The sequence below is a fragment of the Lepidochelys kempii genome, chromosome 9 (assembly GCF_965140285.1).
Source record: "Lepidochelys kempii isolate rLepKem1 chromosome 9, rLepKem1.hap1, whole genome shotgun sequence".
Taxonomy (NCBI): domain Eukaryota; kingdom Metazoa; phylum Chordata; order Testudines; family Cheloniidae; genus Lepidochelys; species Lepidochelys kempii.
Window position 1 is genome coordinate 87,418,737 of NC_136388.1, and position 20,509 is coordinate 87,439,245.

Sequence of the window (20,509 nt, forward strand, 5' to 3'; positions counted from 1 at the left end):
CCAAACATTCATATGCCCCTCCATGCTTCAACCACCATTTCAGAGGGTATGCTGATGACGCTCATTAAAAAAAAATCATGTGTTAATGAAATTTGTGAATGAATTCATTGGGGGAGAATTGTATGACTCCTGCTCTGTTTTACAAACATTCTGCCATTTATTTCATGTTCTAGCATTCTCAGATCACCTAGCACATGTTGTTCATTTCAAGAACACTTTCACAGCAGATTTGACAAAACGTAAAGAAGGTACCAATGTGAGATTTCTAAAGATAGCTACAGCACTTAACCCAGGTTTAAGAATCTGAAGTGTCTTCCAAAATCTGAGAGGGACAAGGTGTGAAGCATGCTTTCAGAAATCTTAAAAGAGCAACAATCCAATGTGGAAACTACAGAACCCGAACCACCACCAAAAAAAAAATCAACCTTCCGCTGATGGCATCTGACTCAGATGATGAAAATGAACATTGGTCTGCACTGCTTTGGATTGTTATCGAGCAGAACCCATCATCAGCATGGACGCATATCCCCTGGAATGGTGGTTGATGCATGAAGGGACATATGAATATTCAGCACACCTTGCACGTAAATATCTTGCGACACCAGCTACAACAATGCCATGTGAACACCAGTTCTCACTTTCAGGTGACATTGTAAACAAGAAGTGGGCAGCATTATCTCCTGCAAATGTAAACAAACTTGTTTGTCTGAGGGACTGGCTAAACAAGAAGTAGGAAGAGGACTTGTAGGAAGTAGGAAGTTTTACATTGTTTTATTTTTGATTGCAGTTATTTTTGTACATCATTTGCAAGTTCAACTTTCATGACAAAGAAATTGTACTACAGTACTTGTATTACGTAAACTGAAAAATACTGTTTCTTTTGGTTTTTACAGTGTAAATATTTATAATCAAAAATAAACATAAAGTGAGCACTGTACATTTTGTATTCTGTGTTGTAATTGAAATCAATATATTTGAAAATGTAGAAAACATCCAAAAATGTAAATAAATAGTATTCTATTATTGCTTAACAGCACGATTAACCATGATTAATTTTTTTAATGACTTGACAGCCCTAAGTAAAATATAAACTTTGTTAGTGAACAAAAATAGGAAGGACTTGGGAGCTAGGACTTGGGAGTCATCCAGGTTTCTACCAATTCTCTTCTCTTCCATATCTGTAAGGGAAAGCAACACTTTGGAACTTCCTTTTAAGAGAAATTAGGGGGTAACAGCCTCATGAGAGCCCTAGGAAGCCAGGACTTCTGGGGATGCCAAGCTGTCCAGAAGCTAGCCGTAGCCTGTGAGGCTGCATGGCAGAATTTATGTAAATGGGATCTGTGCAGATGATCCCCTGGCTCCTATGGATCCCCTAAGATGTGCACAGATCTGGGATGATTTGTGAGTAAAAAGAAAAGGAGTACTTGTGGCACCTTAGAGACTAACCAATTTATTTGAGCATAAGCTAAAGGAATGGATTCTCCAATTTTTTCCACAGGGGTATGCCACTCCTCACAATGAAAAAGTGAACAGAAAACTTCACAAATTGAAACTCATAGAAAGTTATTCCTAAACATTTAGGGGACAATGAATCCACAACTGAAAAAGCCCTGAAATTAGATACACCTTTTGACCATCCGTCAGGCATTATCTTCACTGGAATTTTAGCCACCAAAATAGCTGCACTGGGGCAAATACCTAGTGTGGACACAATTTACACCAGTTTTTGCAAATCCAAACTCTGAATTGTAGTTCCATTGGTGGCTAAAATTCCAGTGTAGTCAAGACTTCAGAAATACTATGTGGGCTGGGAGCGCTTCCTTCAACGGACAAGGAGCTATAATGCTTTACTTCCTCCAATGGACAAGGAGCTATAATGCTTTAAGAGCTGAATGGATGTGGGGCAGAGACAAGGGCAGTGGAGGGGGTGGGGGGAAGAGGGCAGGAGGCAGGTTCTATTGGCTGCCAGTTCAGTTACCAGATTACAATACCAAAGTGAACATCTCACAAAGAATTGCCAAAGCATCATTACCCAGTAGAGAGTAAAATATTCTATTCTGCCCATTTGTACATTTTTCCTGCACAAAACAATAATTTTTTTAAAGGAGAAATTGGAATTTGCCATCTTATCCATTAGTAAATTTGAATTATGATGAATTTTCTTCATTTCCCAATAACATAAAATATTTCTAAATTCCCATTTATATTTCCATATTTATGTTTATGTATACCAGGGTTCAAAGGTCACATTGTTTCTTAGCATCAAAGCTGGAGCTAGCTATACCACAGCAGTCCTGTGATGATTTTTCATATTTATTTTATATATTCTTGTACCTTTTCCCCCAACACATAATTTGTGTAAAACTTGGATTTTGTATGAATGTCCTCTAATTTCTCCTGAGACTATAGCTTTTTGGTAAGAAGAGACCTGTCATAAATCCACTTGAACTTTATCTCCCTTAGGGAATATTGGAGTATTTTAGGTAACAAGATTAGATGTGCAAAGCTAAAAAAAAACAACCACTTTCAGCACTATAAGTGCTTTGCAGAAAATGCATCCTATGGGAGTTAAAACCCTACAAAAGCTTGTATATTTAAGGAAATATTCTGTGTATCCAAGGAAAGTGTTACAATTCAATTGAATATCAATTGTTGTACACAAAAGTAAATTTGTTTTGCTCCATCTCAACAAAAAATATCTAAAATAGTTAATTCATTAGCTGCTACTTTCTGAATTAATATATAGACTGAGGGGTAAATTCTGCCCTTTGTAAATGTGTGTAATCTAATTAGCATTAGTGAGATTTCCTGGGCTGAATTCATCACTTGGTTTCTGCCAGTACAAACTGACGGAACCTGGGCTGCAGGCTGCCAGTGGCAAACAAGCTGCCTGGAGTCGGACACAGCAGAATAAGCCGCCTGTAGCCCAAGCTCCACTGGGGGCATGGACCCAGCTAGCACAGCCCACAGAGTTACTAAAGTGTTAGCACTTACTAAGGATGCTTTTTGACTGATGAGAGAAAGTAAGGGCTGCTTTGAAAGAGAAGCAGGGTATGAAAAATGTTTCAGCTCCTTGTCTGAGCTACCTGATAGTTGATAGAGGGGAGAGTAGCTTGGTAGAGCACCTTGCAGAAATGCAGGATTCAAGATAGGAACAAAGGTACCTTGTCTATCCACCCTCTGCCAAAAATAGAGAATGAAAAATGCTGCAAGATTACCAAATTTAAAACAAACAAACAAACATGAAAAACAACCAAAGAGCCTCATCACATGCCTGCAGTCCTGATACAGGCAAAACTGACGTTGACTTCAGTGGGGATTCTGTGTGCATAGAGATTGCCGCGGTATCCTATAATCTCATTAAAATATTGGCAAGATTCTGATCTCAGTTACACTGATGAAATCCCAAAATCAGTGGACTTATTCTGTATTTATGGAATAATTGAGATTGGAAGCTAGCCCTGTAGTTAATTCTCCTGGAAAGACATTATTACATCGAGGAGTAAGTAAAGAAAAATATTTTACATCTTTAAATAAAAATTGTACTTCATGTAGTAAAATTATTTCTTTTTCAAAAGTATCGTCTCATGGCAGTTATAACATCCAGTCTTGAGAGAGACTACAACCGACCAAATGTCTGAGGCTAATCTGACCACCTCTGAGGCCTTTTCTACACTACGGGGGGAGAGCGATCTAAATTACGAAACTTCAGCTATGTGAATAACATGGCTGAAGTCAGCATACTTAGATCTACTTATTGCAGGGTCTACACTATTCTATGTCAGCGAGAGACACTCTCCTGTCGACTCCCCTTGCACTTCTCGTTCAAGTGGAGTACAGGAGTCGATGGGAGAGTGATCTGTGGTTGATCTAGTGGGTCTTCACTAGACCCGCTAAATAGACTGCTGATGCATCAATCCCCGTGCATCGATCCCCTGGTAAATGCAGACAAGCTCTGAGTCTTGCATCTTTAATAAACAAATCTCTTCCTTTCCTTTGATAATTATGGATTTTATATAAATAGAGGATATTCATTTCTTCCACTTTTCTGATGCTACCTGCTGAAACTCTGACTAACTGTTGTAATACGTTGATTCAGTAGAAACTATCCATGGGTTTCTCCACAGATTTGACAAAGATTGTTTCCACTGCTGACTGTGAGCTAATCATCAGTGACTTTTTGCCCTTTAACATTTTTTTGATGTTTAACTCAGAGCCAAAGCTCTGACAAAGCCAAATGTCAACTTCAACTTCTTATGCCATTTAATCAGAATTTTAAATTGGCTGTTACACTCATTTTTTGGTAATAGATGATTGTGTCCGCAAAGAATTGGGTGAAAGCCTAGCATCTGCAATCCACATTTAAACAAGTAGCCTGGTTTCCTTATCTCATTTAGTTTTCATGTCACTGATATCTCGTTATAGCTGTGTAGCACTTTAGTTGGCTAATTATTAGCCCTATTTTGAACTCAGTCAGGGAGAACCATAAATACTGGTATATAGCTCTTGGTCCTCCATATTTGTACGACACTGGGCAATAAAGTATTTTTATTAACTTACTGTGTTGTAAGTAGATGAAAGTAAATGCAATGATAATTTGCAGTAAGTTAATGGTAGATGATTATTTGTCAAGAAAAAAACATCTGAAATGTTCATCTTGTGCACAGAGAAGGTGGTTGGGACCATAGTGCATTACATATGGCTTTCTTAACCCAACACTAGACTCAGATGTTCAAAATCTGGCCCTGCTAAAGTTCATTCTGGCCCTGCTGAAGCAAAACTCTCCTGAACCTCAAAGGGAACAAGATTTAGCCCATATTGTCTAATTTGACTACAAAGAGCTCAGAGTTTCTCTCTCGGATGTATGGTACACATAATTAAAATTAAAGACTAAAATTGAACAGTGCTCCATATCAGAAGCCATTCTCAATCAGAGCGATATAAAATATATTGTAAATGTACCCAACGATTTTTCACCAAGGTGGAACTCTGAGTATTCCTGATGAGATTTGGGAACCTCATAGAAAAATAGGGCGTCTTGGGACCACACAGCATCTGCTCACAGTACTTGAGCTTTTGTAGTGGAGGTTATAAGGGTGCATGCAGTCTAATGTGCATCAGGGAAGACCATTCCCAGACTGGTGTTTAGAATTACATGTTTTTTATGTCTTGGGCTCAAAAAGACAAGCACAGTGGGAGGTACAGAAGCTTGGCACCTTTTGAAATCAGGCAGTTTAGCAATACAGGAGCCTAACTTTAGGTGCCTAGGTTTGTAAATTTTGGCCAAGACCTTCAGGGAAGTCACCAAGGTTTTTGTAGCCTTTGAGGGAGTGCCCTTTCCACTCAGTGCCTGTCAAATGGATTAGGCTGGACACTGAGGCTTTAAGCTAGGGTGAGCATTAAGCCTCCCTCCACATGAATGGCCTGCATCTAATGCAGGAGTTGTCAGACTTTATTGCACCGTGACCCCCCCTTCTTGTTGGGGGGAGAGAGGGCTGCAGCCTGAGCCCCATTGCCTCAGATGGAGGTGGAGCTCAGGCTTCAGCTTCAGCCCTGGGTACCAGCAGGTCTAATGCTGACCCTGGTGACCCCATTAAAATGGGGTTGCGACCCACTTAGGGGTTCTGACCTAAGTTCCCCATAAGCTGAGTGTCCATGCAGCCGCCTATTTAGTACCACACAGGTGCTCAGGGAACCTGCCTGGGGACCTGCCATGGCCGGGGAGAGCGCCCCTCCCCCAGCTCTAACCTAGCTCGGCCCTCAACCTGCAATGCCCGGGGTGGCCCCTTGCCCCCAACTATGCCGCGGCGCAGATCCAGACCCAGGCAGCTCGGCCCGGCCCCGGAGCCGGCCATGGCAGCCCAGAGTGGCATGGCCCGGCGCGGCCCGGACCCAGCCATGGTAGGGGCGGCCTGGCCCGGAGCCAAACATGGCCAGGTTGGCCCGAACCCAGGGCACCCAACCTGGCTCCAGCTGTGGCAGCCTGGCCCCAGCCAACACAGCGTGTCGCAGCCCAGACCCGGCCAGGGCAGCTTGGCCCAAACCCAGGCAGCCGTGCCCGGACCCAGGAATGGCCAGGGCACCTCTTCTCGAACCCAACTCCAGTCCCGGAGCTTCCGCAGCCGGGGGAGAGGCGCCTATCCACCCCAGCCCAGGTGCTGCTGCTGGGAGAGAGAGCTGGGGGGAGTCCTCTCTTCCTGCCATAGCTCCGGAGCACCTTCTCCACCCCAAACCCCTCATCCCCAGCCCCACCTCAGTGCCTGCACCCCCAGCCAGAGCCCTCCCCCACACACCATGGCCCTACCCTTGCCCCAGCCCCTCATCTCTGGCCCCACCCCAGAGCCCACACCCCCAGCCGGAGCCCTCACACTCCTGCACCGCAACCCTATGCCCCAGCCTTGAGCCCCCTCCCACACTCTGAACCCCTCATCCCCACCACATGAATTTTGTTATGTGCACCAATATGGAGGTGATGTGTCAAATAATCATCTACCATTAACTTGCACACATTGGTGCACATAACAAAATTCATTCCACACATGGGTGGGAAAAATTAGAGGGAACACTGGTCCCAACCCACAGTTTGAGAACCGCTGCTCTAATGTTTCCATCATAGAAATTTACAGGGCAGCTACCAGGAACTCTCTATACCGCTGTACACAGCACAACTTTCTCAACTGGGAGTAGGGGTCTGATATTCAATTTCGGAGGTCAGTTCTGCAATCCTTTAATGAAAACTCCTCAACCTATGTTTCTGAGAGTCTGTTTTTCCCAGGTGAGGATATGCAGAGGCTATCTCAAAGAAGAAAGATAGGTTACTTGCCTGTGGTTCTTTGAGAGTGTCTCCTCTGCATATTCAGTCCTGCCCACCTTCCACTCTTCTCCAAAGTTCTACTGTTATACAGCTATGCTGTGTGTGGAGTGACTGAAATGGTTGAGGATTGTACAGCCCATTAAAATTGTGGCTCTGATTATTCAGTCCCATAAAGAGGCACTTGTGCTGTCCTAACAGTCAGTGGTTTTCTAGAAAGTTTCTGAAGTTCAGTGGCACTGGAGAACCACATTCTGTAAGTGTGAATATGCAGGGACGGTACGCCCAAAGAACCGTAGTAACTGGTAAGTAAACATTCTTTGTCTCCTGTGGATTTACCAGAGAATTTCAAACAAAGTTTTGTGAATTCCTCATCTTTTACGGACACTGAATTCACCAAACATTTTCCATGACAAAAGATATTGAGTAGGATTCTATTTTGTGGGACTGAATTAATTTTAGAAAAATTTAGGGGGAAAAAATCATGTTGGTGAAATCAGTATATTGGCTTGACATTGTCAGTTGCATACATTATTTGGTGTTCATTTAGCTCTGTGGTAAACTAATGCTACAAAATTTTATTAATTCTTAAATTTGTGTGTGTTGATACTTTAATAATATACATTCCTACCAGAATAGAAGGAATAAAATTAAAATACATTAATACACAATTTACAGCATACATTTAAAAAATTCATTACATTCAGGAACCTCAAAAGGCAAGATCGAGCCCAGAGTCATTGAATCAAAAGACTTTTCTGTATCTGTTGTATTTATAATGCTAAAATAGATTTCCCAAAATGGAGTATGTTAAAGAGAATATTGCTTCTAATCTCAAAATTTTTCTCTGAACATTTGTTTGTTTCAGAGATGGAATTCTGTGAAAATCCACACATCGTGTGCTCTGGCTACCAGACGGACTTGCATGGTGTATCTCAACGTGGTTACCCATTGGAGATGGGTTCAGATGTGGATACTGAGACTGAAGGTGGTGCTTCACCAGATCATACTCTGAGGATGTGGATGACGGGGATGAAATCAGAACACAGTTCCTGTTTGTCAAGCCGGGCAAACTCACCTTTGTCACTCACTGACACTGACCATGAAAGGAAGTCTGATGGAGAGAATGGTAATAAAGCAATCGTATAGTATACTAAAATATAAAGAGCAACTTATTTGAACCTTTTCTTTTCTTGTTTATTTTTCTTCTCTTTCTATAGATACTCATTCTATAGACAAATCAAAAGGCTTAAATTATGTTTATGTTATGTTCATAGTATATACTGAAAATATGAAAGTGAGAAGATGTTTTGGGTTAATTTGTATATTTCCTTTTAACAGTGGAAGCAATGTTAGCTTCACCTTTGCATAGAGTAGGAACATAGGGACTGATCTGAAACCCATTGACATTAACTTTAGTGGTCTTTGGATCAGGCCCTTAATCCTGTAAATGCAGTTGTAGTGGATGTACTTCAAGTAGGAGCTCATTCTGCAAACACTGGCTTCTGGTCATAGTACTTCAGACTGACTAGTTCCAGTTGACTCCAATGGTACTAACCTCAGTTAAAAGTGCTATGCCCAATATTAAGTGTTTTCAAGATCAAACTCTTTTTTGTACACTGTACAATAATCTCCTGTGGAGGTGGGATAAACCCTTTACTTCAGACTCCTGTCATACTGGGCAAAATGCTAAAAAAACATACTGTGGGCATAGCCCTGCTTTTTCTGCCAAAAGGATTGGGTAGGTCTCTTTCATCACTCGTGTCTGTGATCCTTGTGGTATGTAAGGCTTTATCACTATTGTTGAAAAAGTTTGTGTTCTCTTCCAGGCTTTATGCTTATGTAGTATTTGAATGTTCCCAGAAGGTAGAATTTTTTTTAAAAAGTTAGTAAGAAAATCAAAGCATTATTCACCTCATTGTAGCAAGCAACAAATAGAAATATTTTCTAATAATTTCCCCACTGAGTATTTCAGAAAATAGGTAAATAAATATTATCACATATTTCCACTAAGTATGAGTAGGCCTATCCCATGTTCTAGTTATGTATTTATACATGTATGCTACAGTATAGAAATTGTGAACGAATTCATATTAAAGAGATACACCCACACACCTATTTTACTGGCTAGGAAAATATCAGAAGGGGGCAATGAAAATAACTGATACCATTGTAGTATTCAGAGTAGTGCTGTTTTAGTAGAGATAGAGTGGTCCTGTGATTAATGTCGATTTTGTAGATGTAGTATATCTTTTGACGGTACTCGAGTTCAGATCATATGTAAAGTTGATAGTGTAATTATAATTAGTCCTGTGGGTGATCATTATACAATTCCCCTTGTACACCAGTGAAAATGTCCCATATATCTTCAAAGTTACAGGAGCATGACTTCCCTCATGTGCTTTATCCATCTGAGGATTAAGTCTTCTGTGCCAATGTTCTTTGTTATTTTGCTAGCATCTAAGTCATGTGAGTGCTGCCACTTACTTGTATGGAGAGCAAGTGTTGCCTTCTTTCATCTGTCACCTGAATTCTGCCTGTTGGATATGGACCTCCTTCCTTCCACTCACAATACTTTTTAGGCATTCTGGTTCTTAAATAAGGATTAGCAGGCTTGAATATGGCCTGCCCAGGGATTGTCTGCCTGCTCAGTAGTGGAATGTTTAAAGGGAATGCTGATTGCAAAGGGAGCACACTTACTTGTATTATGGAGATAAGGGGATCTTTCCAGCCCACTATTTTAAGGTTTTTGGAGTTGACACCTTGAGATGTGGTTGGCTGTTTGGCAAAGATGTCAAATTTTGCTTGCAACACTTTTTTATGGCTGGGTCATTGTGATAGTCAGCTGGTCATAGTGTTACACTAAATGTCATATTTGGGGTCAGTAACAAATTTCCTCTGACAGCAGATTGGGTAGTTGTGGATGGAGGGGGACGCTGGTATTAATTTACTTCCTATGCATTGAAAGAGTCAGGGACTGCATGATATTGGGGGAAGGAGGCCTAGTTATAGGGTTTTGAGGATGGAGTAACTTTTTGTAGATTCATAGATTTTTAAAGCTAGAAGGGGCTATTAGGAATATTTAGTCTTACCTCCTGCATAGTCCAGGCCATAGCATTTCACTCAGTGATTGCTGCATTAAGCCCATAACTCCTAGTCCTCCATAAGTCTTTTGTCACTACTTTTTAATCAAGGTGCCTGTTTTAGGTTACATTCTCAGCCATGGGTCCCAAATCCTCTCCTCTGATTGGGAATAGGAGGTTGAGGGAAAATTGAGGTGTTGCACTGCTGTTGGGAAGGGCACTGGAACTAAGAATACTGGTAAGAGGCATTATCTGTCTGAACTCCCAGTTCTCACTCTGGGGAATCGACAGGGTTGGGGTTGATATCATAGGCTTCATTGTACTTCTCTGCTTATGGATGGGACACGGCAATACTTATAGGTTTGTAAAAAGCATATGGATAAACTCTGAGACTACAGGGATTTAGGCCACTACTGGTGAGTTAATAGTTTTCATTCACAGGTTAAGTTTATAAATAAATTCATGGTCAGAGGACTTGAAGCAAGAGATGTGTATGTGCGTGTGCACAAGGTTGACTTGCATACAGTGTAAAAAAAAAAAAAAAAGCACTCTCTGAACACTGTTCTTTTCAAGTCTTAAATAATTGTAGTAATAAAGAACGAACCTAAGTGAATTGCCCAGCCCTTTACACTTAGGACTCTCTTCATGAACCAGATGTGCTAAGTTTATCCTTGAATGTCATGTGATGTGCCCAGAGACCAGTATTTTCTCAATTACTGTGAAAATAGACTTCTTCACCATCAGCAAATTTCTTACTAGGCCACCTCAGTGAACGTTTGTGGTATGAAATTGGGTGACTGCATTATTAGGTTGAAAGGGGGAAAATTATGTTGTGAAATATTGTTTCTTCTTCCCCAAAGCCTGTCTTACCTGACCTGTAAAGTGAGACCTGGAGAAGAAGAGACCTACAGAAATCCTGGGTTCAGAGGGTTTGTCCAAATGGTCTATGAAAATGGCTTCTTGCAACTAGAATAAAATTAAGGGAAAATGGCTTTTCTATTAGTTCCATAATTTAGTTTCTTAAAACTTATATTCATTACTTGTAGTATGAAAAAGTCTCATTTTCCTTTCCTTTAGTCTCCAAAAGTGTAGTATCGTAACAACAGATAGATAACCACATTTAAATGGCAGCATTAGAAGGATCCAAAGATGTGGACTGTGGTAGAATGCTTCTTTTACGTTGAACTCAAGCAAATCCACTCTTGCATGCTACACACTACTGAATGGTATTTTCAGTGGGCCAGATCTTGAAGTGCTTTCTCAGTTTTCATTCAAGCAAAACTCTCATTAATGCCAGTGTGAGTTTTTCCCTGGCTGAGGGCTGAATAAATTAAGAATAAGGACTTCAGAAGACCATATATTAAATTATATGTGTATAGTAAAAAAGTGATCTAAACAGCTTGGACAGTTCTTATCTATTTGGGATGGTTAAATACATTTTTCTTATCCCGCACCCACATGCGAGTATTGTATAGTTAATTTGTTCTTGTGGATAAATACCTTTCATTCTGTACAAGAAGTCATCCAACCACATGAAGAATATGGGTCAAAATGTATCCTAGTTACACCTGAAAAAAGAAAAGGAGTACTTGTGGCACCTTAGAGACTAACAAACTTATTTGAGCATAAGCTTTCGTGAGCTACAGCTCACTTCATCAGATGAGTTACCCTGGAGACTTCTGGGTGTAACTGAGAGTAAAATTGGCCCTACATATGTAAAAATAATGATCACACTGCACATTGAGTGAGGTGCAGGGGGCCACTTTTAAGATTGTGAGAGGAAGGTGTGTACCTCTTTAAGGGGTTAGAAAGACATGGGGTGACTTATATGGCAGTGCAAAGCAGGCTAGCATGTGGATGTTGACCCATCCGTCCCCTTCTTTCAGCTGACCGGAAGAGAGGGGGCACTATATAGGTCCCTGCTGGGAGGGAAAAGCCATCTTTTACCTGGGACAGGTGGAGCGAGTCCCACCCATAGAAGTGGTGAAATACCAGGTTGTCAGGATCCTCTGTGGGAGTTGCGCTACTTGCTCCTTTTTTGGGGGGCTGGGATGGAATTTCTCCCTCACCACCAGATTGGCCAAGGCAAAATGGGGGGGTTGCCTTCCCCAGGCAGATTTAGGGGGTGCTTAATTGGAGCAAACATGGAACGGGAGTTAGAGTCCAGTGTAGGTACTCTGTAGGGATGGGATACAGTGATCAGATAAAATGGATTGGTGAAAGATTCAAAGGAGGCATTTGTTAAAGGAGCGGAAACATGGGGAGTTCGGAACCGCTTTGACTGGCGCAAGGGGACCCCTCCCTTTATAGCCTTCCCCCTCCCTTCATTTCAGTGGGGAGTCAGGTCTCATCAGCGGGTTAGCTGGAGTCCAGGATGGGTAAGGGGGAGAGCTGATGAAAGCCTCTGGATAAATATGAAAATGATCATGGAATTACTTGCACTCTTCACTTTTGTCTGCCGGGTGCTCCCAAACAAGAATAAAGCTGGGGCCTAATCAAATCACATCCAGTTTCTCCGGACCTTCTTCAAGCATAGCTGGGCAAAGATATGATCACAAGAGAGTCTTAATTTTTTTGTCTCTAGATTACAGTATTTTGACAGACAATATTTAACTTGGCTACCTGGGTGACATGATTCTGAGTTAACACCGCATCTTTTGCTTTCTATTCTGAAAATAATCTAATATGGGGAAAGAGTTAAGATATCTGGTTATATAAAAATGCTTACTATGTTTACATGGTGTACTTAAATCCAACTGAACAACATAGCCTGCACATTTAATTGGATACTTTAAGAATACTAGATCCATATTTAACATCTTTAGGGAATATTAAGTCTTGAATGTAACAATTTTAATATCCCTGGTTTGTACTATTTATAGTTACTAATTTCTTACTCAAAGTAGCTGGTGGAAGATGTATGCTTTCTCTTGAATTTCTTTATGAACCTAATCATCATTCTTTATTATGTACTGAGTAATTCCATTTGATAGTTTACTAGATAACTTATTTTCCTATCAGACACCCCAACTCGGTCATAATCATTACTTAAACACACTCTTGTTTAGGAAGCATTGAACAAATTGTTTGAGTACAAATATTCTGATTTAAATTAGTTGTTCTTAGTGTTAATGACAATTAATAATAGCCTGTTAGTGCACAAACTGCCTTCAGCTGTGCCTGAGGCTAAGCAAAATATATATTAACTACTAGTAATGAATGACCAATTTCTTGGGAATTGTTGCTTAACTCAGCAATGCTATAAATAGCCTGTTATAAATGTACACTCTTACTGTATAATGTGTGACGGTAGACCTGCAGCAGAAAAGTTACACAATGACATCCTTAATTGTATTTATAAAAATAGAGTAAATTTTATTGCATTGAAAAGGTCAGCAATTACCCTCAACCCATTAAAATCATATTTTCTATTACATCGTATCATAATATAATTTTAATTGGCTTCAATAGTTAAATCTATCAGCATACTATTCTTAGTAATTTATGTAAAAAAAAATCCTATGTACCTGTATGTTTGTAACAAAATTACAATATCTCATAGTTAGAGAGTGATAATAATGTTTATTTTTGCTATTGAGAATGCTGTTAAAATGTATATACGTCTGTTGTGTACTTGATTTTTCAATTGCTGTACTCATCCAAGGAAGTACAGGATCTGGTCTTCGTTTTGCATTGCTATTTCTGACTTACAGCTCTTGAGATTTGGTTAGTGGATTTCTTTCATAACATAATTATCTTTACCTGAAAACACCAACAAAAAACAGAACAAACAAAAAACCCACTGAAGAAAATGGAAACACTGCCTTTCACTTTAATGGGCTTAGGATCAGGCACGATGTGCGGTCATAAGTGTTTTAATAATATTAACAATACCTAGCAAAGCATTATTATCCTACTTTGACACATGGGGTAAATGAAGCACAGATAGGATAAGTGATTTGTACAAGGTCACACACTGAATCTGTGGCAATATTAGGGTCTCCATCTCCTAGCCCTGCTCTATCAATCTGATTTAACATGCACCAGTGTAAATCAGTGTAAATCAGACATAACTCCATTAAAGTTAATGTACACCACTTTAGGTGAGATCAGAATTTGCTTTCAGTGTTGTAACCTAAACACTGTTGTCTCCCTACTATAAAGCCTTATTGTATTTAGGTTACAGATAAAATTTGGGTTTAATTGTGTGAAAAAATGTTGAATTAATAATTTTATAATCTATATAAATTTATTCATTTAACACATTTAAATGGGAGCAGTGACCTAGTGCATAGAGCACTGGACTGGGTCTCGAGGGACCTGGGTTCTATTTCCTGCTCAGCCACTGGCCTGCTTGATATGCCCATCTGTAAAATAGGGATAATGATGTTCATCTAATTTATAAAGCACTTTAAGATCTACTGTTGAAAAGTGCAGCAGCAGTCAGTTTCCAATTTCATTTACTCTGGGTGTCAGTAGATTTACTTTGAATTTAGTAAGATTAGAATACCACTCTCAGGAAGAAGTAGAAAGTTTCACATTTTAATGCAAGATGATGAGAGTATTGGAATTAATTCTGATATTATTTACTGTTCTTTTGGAAACAAACAAAATCATCAGACTCATCTCTCCATTCTCCCCTGCGTTCAAATACCCCATCTTCGCACAGGAAATGATTACCAACAACTATATCATAATAACAGTACATTTCCTGAACAGTTTATCCATATGAATCATTAGGCAAGATTTTTGTTTAAACTTCCTGTTGCTAAATATGGAGTCAGCCAGTGCTTAATTTATGTCAGGGCTGAATCCTGGCACCTAGACTTGGCCGTTCATGTCCCTGGCATCTCTGGGCTTGCTGTGTCAGTTCTGAAAGTTAAAAAAACTGCTTGAGCCCAAGCACCTCTTTCATTACAAATTAAACACTGGGTCAGCCCCTTAACTTCAGTGTTATTCCTCTGGATTTCACTAGTCCAACTGAGATAAGAACTTGGCCCACCAATTTTCAGGTCGAATAATGCAGCTAAATCTCGGCAAACTGCCTTGACAATGTAAGGGGTAAAGATCCAACTTAATCCCACACCAACCAGGTAATTTAAAATTTAATGTTACTCTGTCCATTTCTAATCTGCATTATTGTGTCATGATATTGTAGCATAGATTGTGTATAAAATCATGGATGTGCACTATCAGACACGAACTCCAGACACTCATAAGAGATAGTCAAACCACTTGAGTTGTGCATAGTCTGCAAAGCCTTATGGCTGAATCTCCTGAATCTTGTGGAGTTTATCTAGGCCCTTAAAACCTGATCTTCCCTTAGATCAGTGGTTCTTAAAGCCGGTCCGCCGCTTGTTCAGGGAAATCCCCAGTGGGCGGGACCGGTTTGTTTACCTGCTGCGTCCGCAGGTTCAGCCGATCGCAGCTCCCACTGGCCGCGGTTCGCAGCTCTAGGCCAATGGGGGCTGCAGGAAGGGCGGCCAGCACATCCCTTGGCCTGCGCCACTTCCCGCAGCCCCCATTGTCCTGGAGCCGTGATCGGCCGAACCTGCGGACGCAGCAGGTAAACAAACTGGTTCAGCCCACCAGGGGCTTTCCCTGAACAAGTGGTGGACTGGCTTTGAGAACCACTGCCTTAGATAATTTGGAACATGAGGCCATTAATGTTGTTTATATACATGGATTTTCAGTTGCTGTTGGATTGCTTTTTGGATTGATTTATTTTTTTTACATTTGCATCATTTTGTTTTTAACAATAGTACAACTTATATTGCATACTTTATCTACAATTGATACAGCTCCAAAGAATGTACACAAGGCCCTGCAATGACATGGTAATGACATTGCCAGGAATATTAGAGTATAACTTGACATTGTAACGACTCTGTAGGAGACTCTAAGACACTGCAGTGGACTTTGTAAGGGCTCCTGTGGAAATGTTACTATTTCAACGGAAGCATGGCATTTGAATTGCTTTGGCTATGCATGAGACACATCTGTTGATGTAACATTGATTCAGTTGTAATGTCTTGAGAGCATTGAATCTGTTGCTGACATTTCAAACATTTATGAAACATAGTTATTATTCATGGCCAGTTATTTTTCAATATTATGGGCCAAATTCTGTCCTTTAAATGCACGCATTTGTTACTTTGACTTCACTGGGAGCTGAATCAATGTATCAATGTAAGCTGGCCCTATGTATTGTTTTTATTCTTATAGTTGAATTGTAATATTTTAAAATCAGTAAATAGTGTTTTTAAACTTTACTGTTCACAATGTTTATTTCTACAGCAGCAGACACTACACTGAGGGCAAAATGCTGGCAATATTTAATGCTCTACACTACATCTCATTGAAACAATGTTTGGAACTGGGGAAAATATTTGTGGTGTTCTATAGTCCGTGACCTTTGCCTACAGCATGGCAAATGCAGCAGTATATTTACACAAGATTGTGATATTTTTAGCCTTACAATTTTGTTTTCCTTCATTGCAAAGTTGAGGGGTGGAAGGAGAGAGAGAACTTGAAGAGAACAGCCAGGTTTAATTGTTATACCAGAGCGGGCTAAACTGGACAATAGAGCTAAAAAAAAAAATCACACTGACAAATATGCTTCCCTCCTCTGTGCTCCGTGGGGGTGGGGATAATGCACATGGGTAAGGGTTGGTGAGGAAAGAAAAGATAGCTACATGGGCTATTATTCCTCTTTCTGCTTAGCCTTCTGTGTTTTGTGGATGGAAGAGAATGAACAGGAAAATATGTTTCCACAAAGTCAATACAAATGATGTTGCTGTGTTTATACCCACTCTTGGGAGCATAATTTACAGGTACCTTCACTGGAAAACCCTCCATAGTGATGGGTCTAAATATTTTTTTCATATGTTTTTCATAAATCTTTGGTGTCATATTATAAGGATAACAGTGGGACAAATCCAGCCATTAGATACGCAGGTGCAGTTTCACTCAAACCAATGGTCACCTCTATACCAGCATGCTTTATTGGTAAAACTATATTTATGAATAATTATAGTAGACACAAAATAGTTTTCTCTTTTCTCTCAGTTAAACTTTACATTTTAAAATTATAAACGAGACTAGAATCTATTTTATGGAGAAACTTTTGTGATAGCTTATTTATATTTCCCCTTGCCATAAATCATTGATTCTACTTTAATATTTGCAGTTTCTTTATAGACTTCCTTTGGAATATAAATAATTAATCAAATTAAAAAAAACTGGTAGAAATTGAAATTATCCATCTTGTAGATATTGGTGTGGAACTTTATTGTTTAGGTGACTTCATATAGTTAACAATCAAGATTTCCTTAATATGGAGGGCATGTTATTTTCAGTTAATCTGAAAACTCTGCATTTGAAAAGCAGTTTCTCTGTGTGATGTTGCACTCCATAATGTTTTATGGAAATATGCATATAAGGGTGAATATGATGGAACTGAAATATGCTTTAGGCAAAAGGTCTCTTGTAAGGTATCATTACAAAGCTTTTAATCTACTGAGTGTGTTCATCCAATTTGTATGCATGTATCATTCTTGTATCTGAAACTAGGAATATGAAGTATAACCCTGAGGTCCTATAGTAATTATTCAAAGTCTGGGCCATTAATGGTGGTTCGGAAGCTTGATGGCTCCCATTGACTTGGACAATTGGTTGTAAATGGTCTGTTTACTTGCAAACCTTCTTGGGTGCGTGCAGGCCAGCCCTGGAAGAAAGGAGGCTGGGGTCTCACAGGACATATGACCATGTCACCTGATACTGGAATCCACCTTAAACCTAGTGCTTTTCTTTTTAGAAGGAGGGGTGGAGACTCAGAGATACAAAAGATTCCCGCCTTGTGCCAAAGCTATAAAAGGGGGTGGAACAGAACAAAGGGGGCTTCCAGTTATGTGAAAACTGCTAGTTAACACCTAAGATGTCTGCTGGAACTAACAAGGACTATACCAGGGAAAGGATTGGGCCCATACTAAGAAGGAGTCTAGTCTGTGAAAGAAGCTTATTGGCATATCTCTGAGGGTGAAATATTATTTGTAATCAGTTTCTCAATGTATTCAGCTTAGACTTGCGTGTTTTTGCTTTATTTTGCTTGGTGACTTATGTTGTTCTGTCTGTCATTACTTGAAACCACTTGAATCCTACTTTTTACACTTAATAAAATCACTTTTGTTTATTAATTAACCCAGAGTAAGTGATTAATATCTGGGGGAGCAAAAAGCTGTGCACATCTCTCTGTCAGTGTTATAGAGGGTGGACAATTTATGAGTTTACCCTGTACAAGCTTTATACAGAGGAAAACAGATTTATTTGGGGTTTGGATCCCATTGGGAACTGGGTATCTGGTGTGTTGGAGATAGGTGACCTGCTAAGCAGTTTTTGATTAAAGTCTGCAGCTTTGGGGGCATGGACAAGACCTGGGTCTGTGTTGCAGCAGGCTAGCATGTCTGGCTCAATAAGGCAGGGTTCTGGAGTCCCATGCTGGCCGGGAAAACAGGCTCAGAGGTAATTCCAGCACATTAGGTGACCATCCCAAGAAGGTCTCTGTGACTGAACCCGTCACACGCTGTTTGCAGAATACTGTGATATTCTGGAGCATTGATATCTAGTAGGCAAGTGGTTTTACATTTCAGAGTGGCTTGCCAGCATTAGCAGTTGTTGAAACAAACCCCACAGATGTGAAACTTTCATGCAATACATACTGTTTTCTGTCAACTAACAATTTTGGCACTATACACATTGTGTTTGTGTTTAAGGGCTCTATCCTACTCCTGTTCAAATAAATGGAGAAGATTTGACCCTAAGTGAACAAATTAGGTGTACAAAATGGTGTGTTAATGGATGGTATCCATTATTTTCTGGTTCATCCAGAACTCAAAATTCTTCACTATTATTTTTCACTTCTATAATTCTCCACAACTCCAAAGTACCTGGTGTATTTTGGCCCTGTCACTTCATTCCTTTTTGACTTTGTACTTCAATACAATATCCTTTTTTGTCTGTCTTAGTAATATTTTCAGGACTTTAGATAATAATTGTGAAACAATTGATTTAATTAAATAACATGAAAAAATAGTTCAAAAGCACTTTGAAGGGATACTTAGGCCCCAGCCCTGCATAGACAGTTATGCATGTCCTTGATATTAAAATCTAAGGTATGGTGGGCATCTTTCCTATCCTTGGTTTAGAAAGGATGCACTGTAAATATCTCTAGAAGCGTATGGAGTTAATACGAAAGCATGTGAAGGGGTTGCAGGAAAAAGAGGGAACTTATAAAAATATAGCATATTTTATCATGTAAATTCAAGAAGTAAATTTATCATCTACCTGAGATAGTATAACAATTTTTCTTCCATTGCTTAACATTTTCCTACATCAAACTGTCACTTTGTAATGTTAACAAACTTAAATCACTGTAAAGATTTTCAAAAATCTTTCTATTTTATTTCTGAGTTCTAAGCATCTTCCTAGGGTTAGAATCACAGTCTTGCTAAATTGATCTGATGGTTGGAAGCTGTTTTTCATCATGTTACAAGATGGTCTTCTGAAAACTGTAAGTAAAGCACTTTTTGTCCAAATCAAGGCTTGCCAGAAAAGTTGTTAACTTTGATTAACTAAAGATATTACCTTAGGCCACCGGAATGAGTAATTTATCTTGTTTTACTGGTTCTTTGTACCCTTGACCTGAGACTTTAAATAAAAGAAATATCTAGGGATTGTTTTCAACAAGTTGCTTTTCAGTTGCTTCAAATTGAATTAGTGTAAGTAAAATAGAAAGAAGGGATCTAGCAAATCAATACTGCAATGGTAGTAAACTGGAAAATACTAACAAATTATCCTTTTAAGATTTAGCGAGATTTAATCTAAACATCATTTTCTCTTGACCGTATGAGAGCTCCTAGGGTAATTTAATACATAGTCCTAATATGATGAGAAATTATTGCTCTTTCCTGGTCCTTTTTGCCTTCTTTTTACCTGTTTAATTCACTATGTGCACAATATAACAAGTATCAGAGGGGTAGCCGTCTTAGTCTGTATCCACAAAAACAACGAGGAGTGTGGTGGCACTTTAAAGACTAACTGATTTATTTGGGCATAAGCTTTCATGGGTAAAAAACCACTTCTTCAGATGCATGGAGTGAATATTACAGATACAAGCATAAATATACTGGCACATCAAGAGAAGGAAGTTACTTTACAAGTGGAGAACCAGTGATGATTAGGCCAATTCAGTCAGGGTGGATGTGGTCCACTCCCAATAATTGACGAGGAGGTGTCAATACCAAGAGAAGGGAAATTGCTTTTGTAGTGAGCCAGCCACTCCCAGTCCCCATTAATTAATGGTGTTAAGTCTGCAAATGAATTGTAGCTCTGCAGTTTCTCTTTGAAGTCTGTTTTTGAAGTTTTTTTTGTTGCAGGGTGGCTACTTTTCAATCTGTTATTGAATGTCCAGGGAGATTCTCCTACTGGCTTTTCTTTTTGTGAATACAGACTAACACGGCTGTTACTCTGAAACCTGTCATTATGCAAGGCACTGCATTTAGCCGTATGGAGTGGAAATCTATCAACTGCATGAAAAAACTTGTACAGATACAGACAG

At 39.6% G+C, this 20,509-nt stretch overlaps 1 protein-coding gene across 11 annotated transcripts in view; it reads left to right on the plus strand.

Annotated features, from left to right (window-relative positions):
• The window catches only part of TENM1 (teneurin transmembrane protein 1), a 1,397,628-nt gene that overhangs the window by 1,057,594 nt on the left and 319,525 nt on the right, over positions 1-20,509 (plus strand). For all 11 annotated transcript variants that reach the window (XM_073361279.2, XM_073361281.2, XM_073361264.2 and 8 more), the window contains one exon: positions 7,680-7,940. In XM_073361279.2, the coding sequence (XP_073217380.1) occupies positions 7,680-7,940 (261 nt within the window). The remainder of the gene's footprint in view (positions 1-7,679; positions 7,941-20,509) is intronic.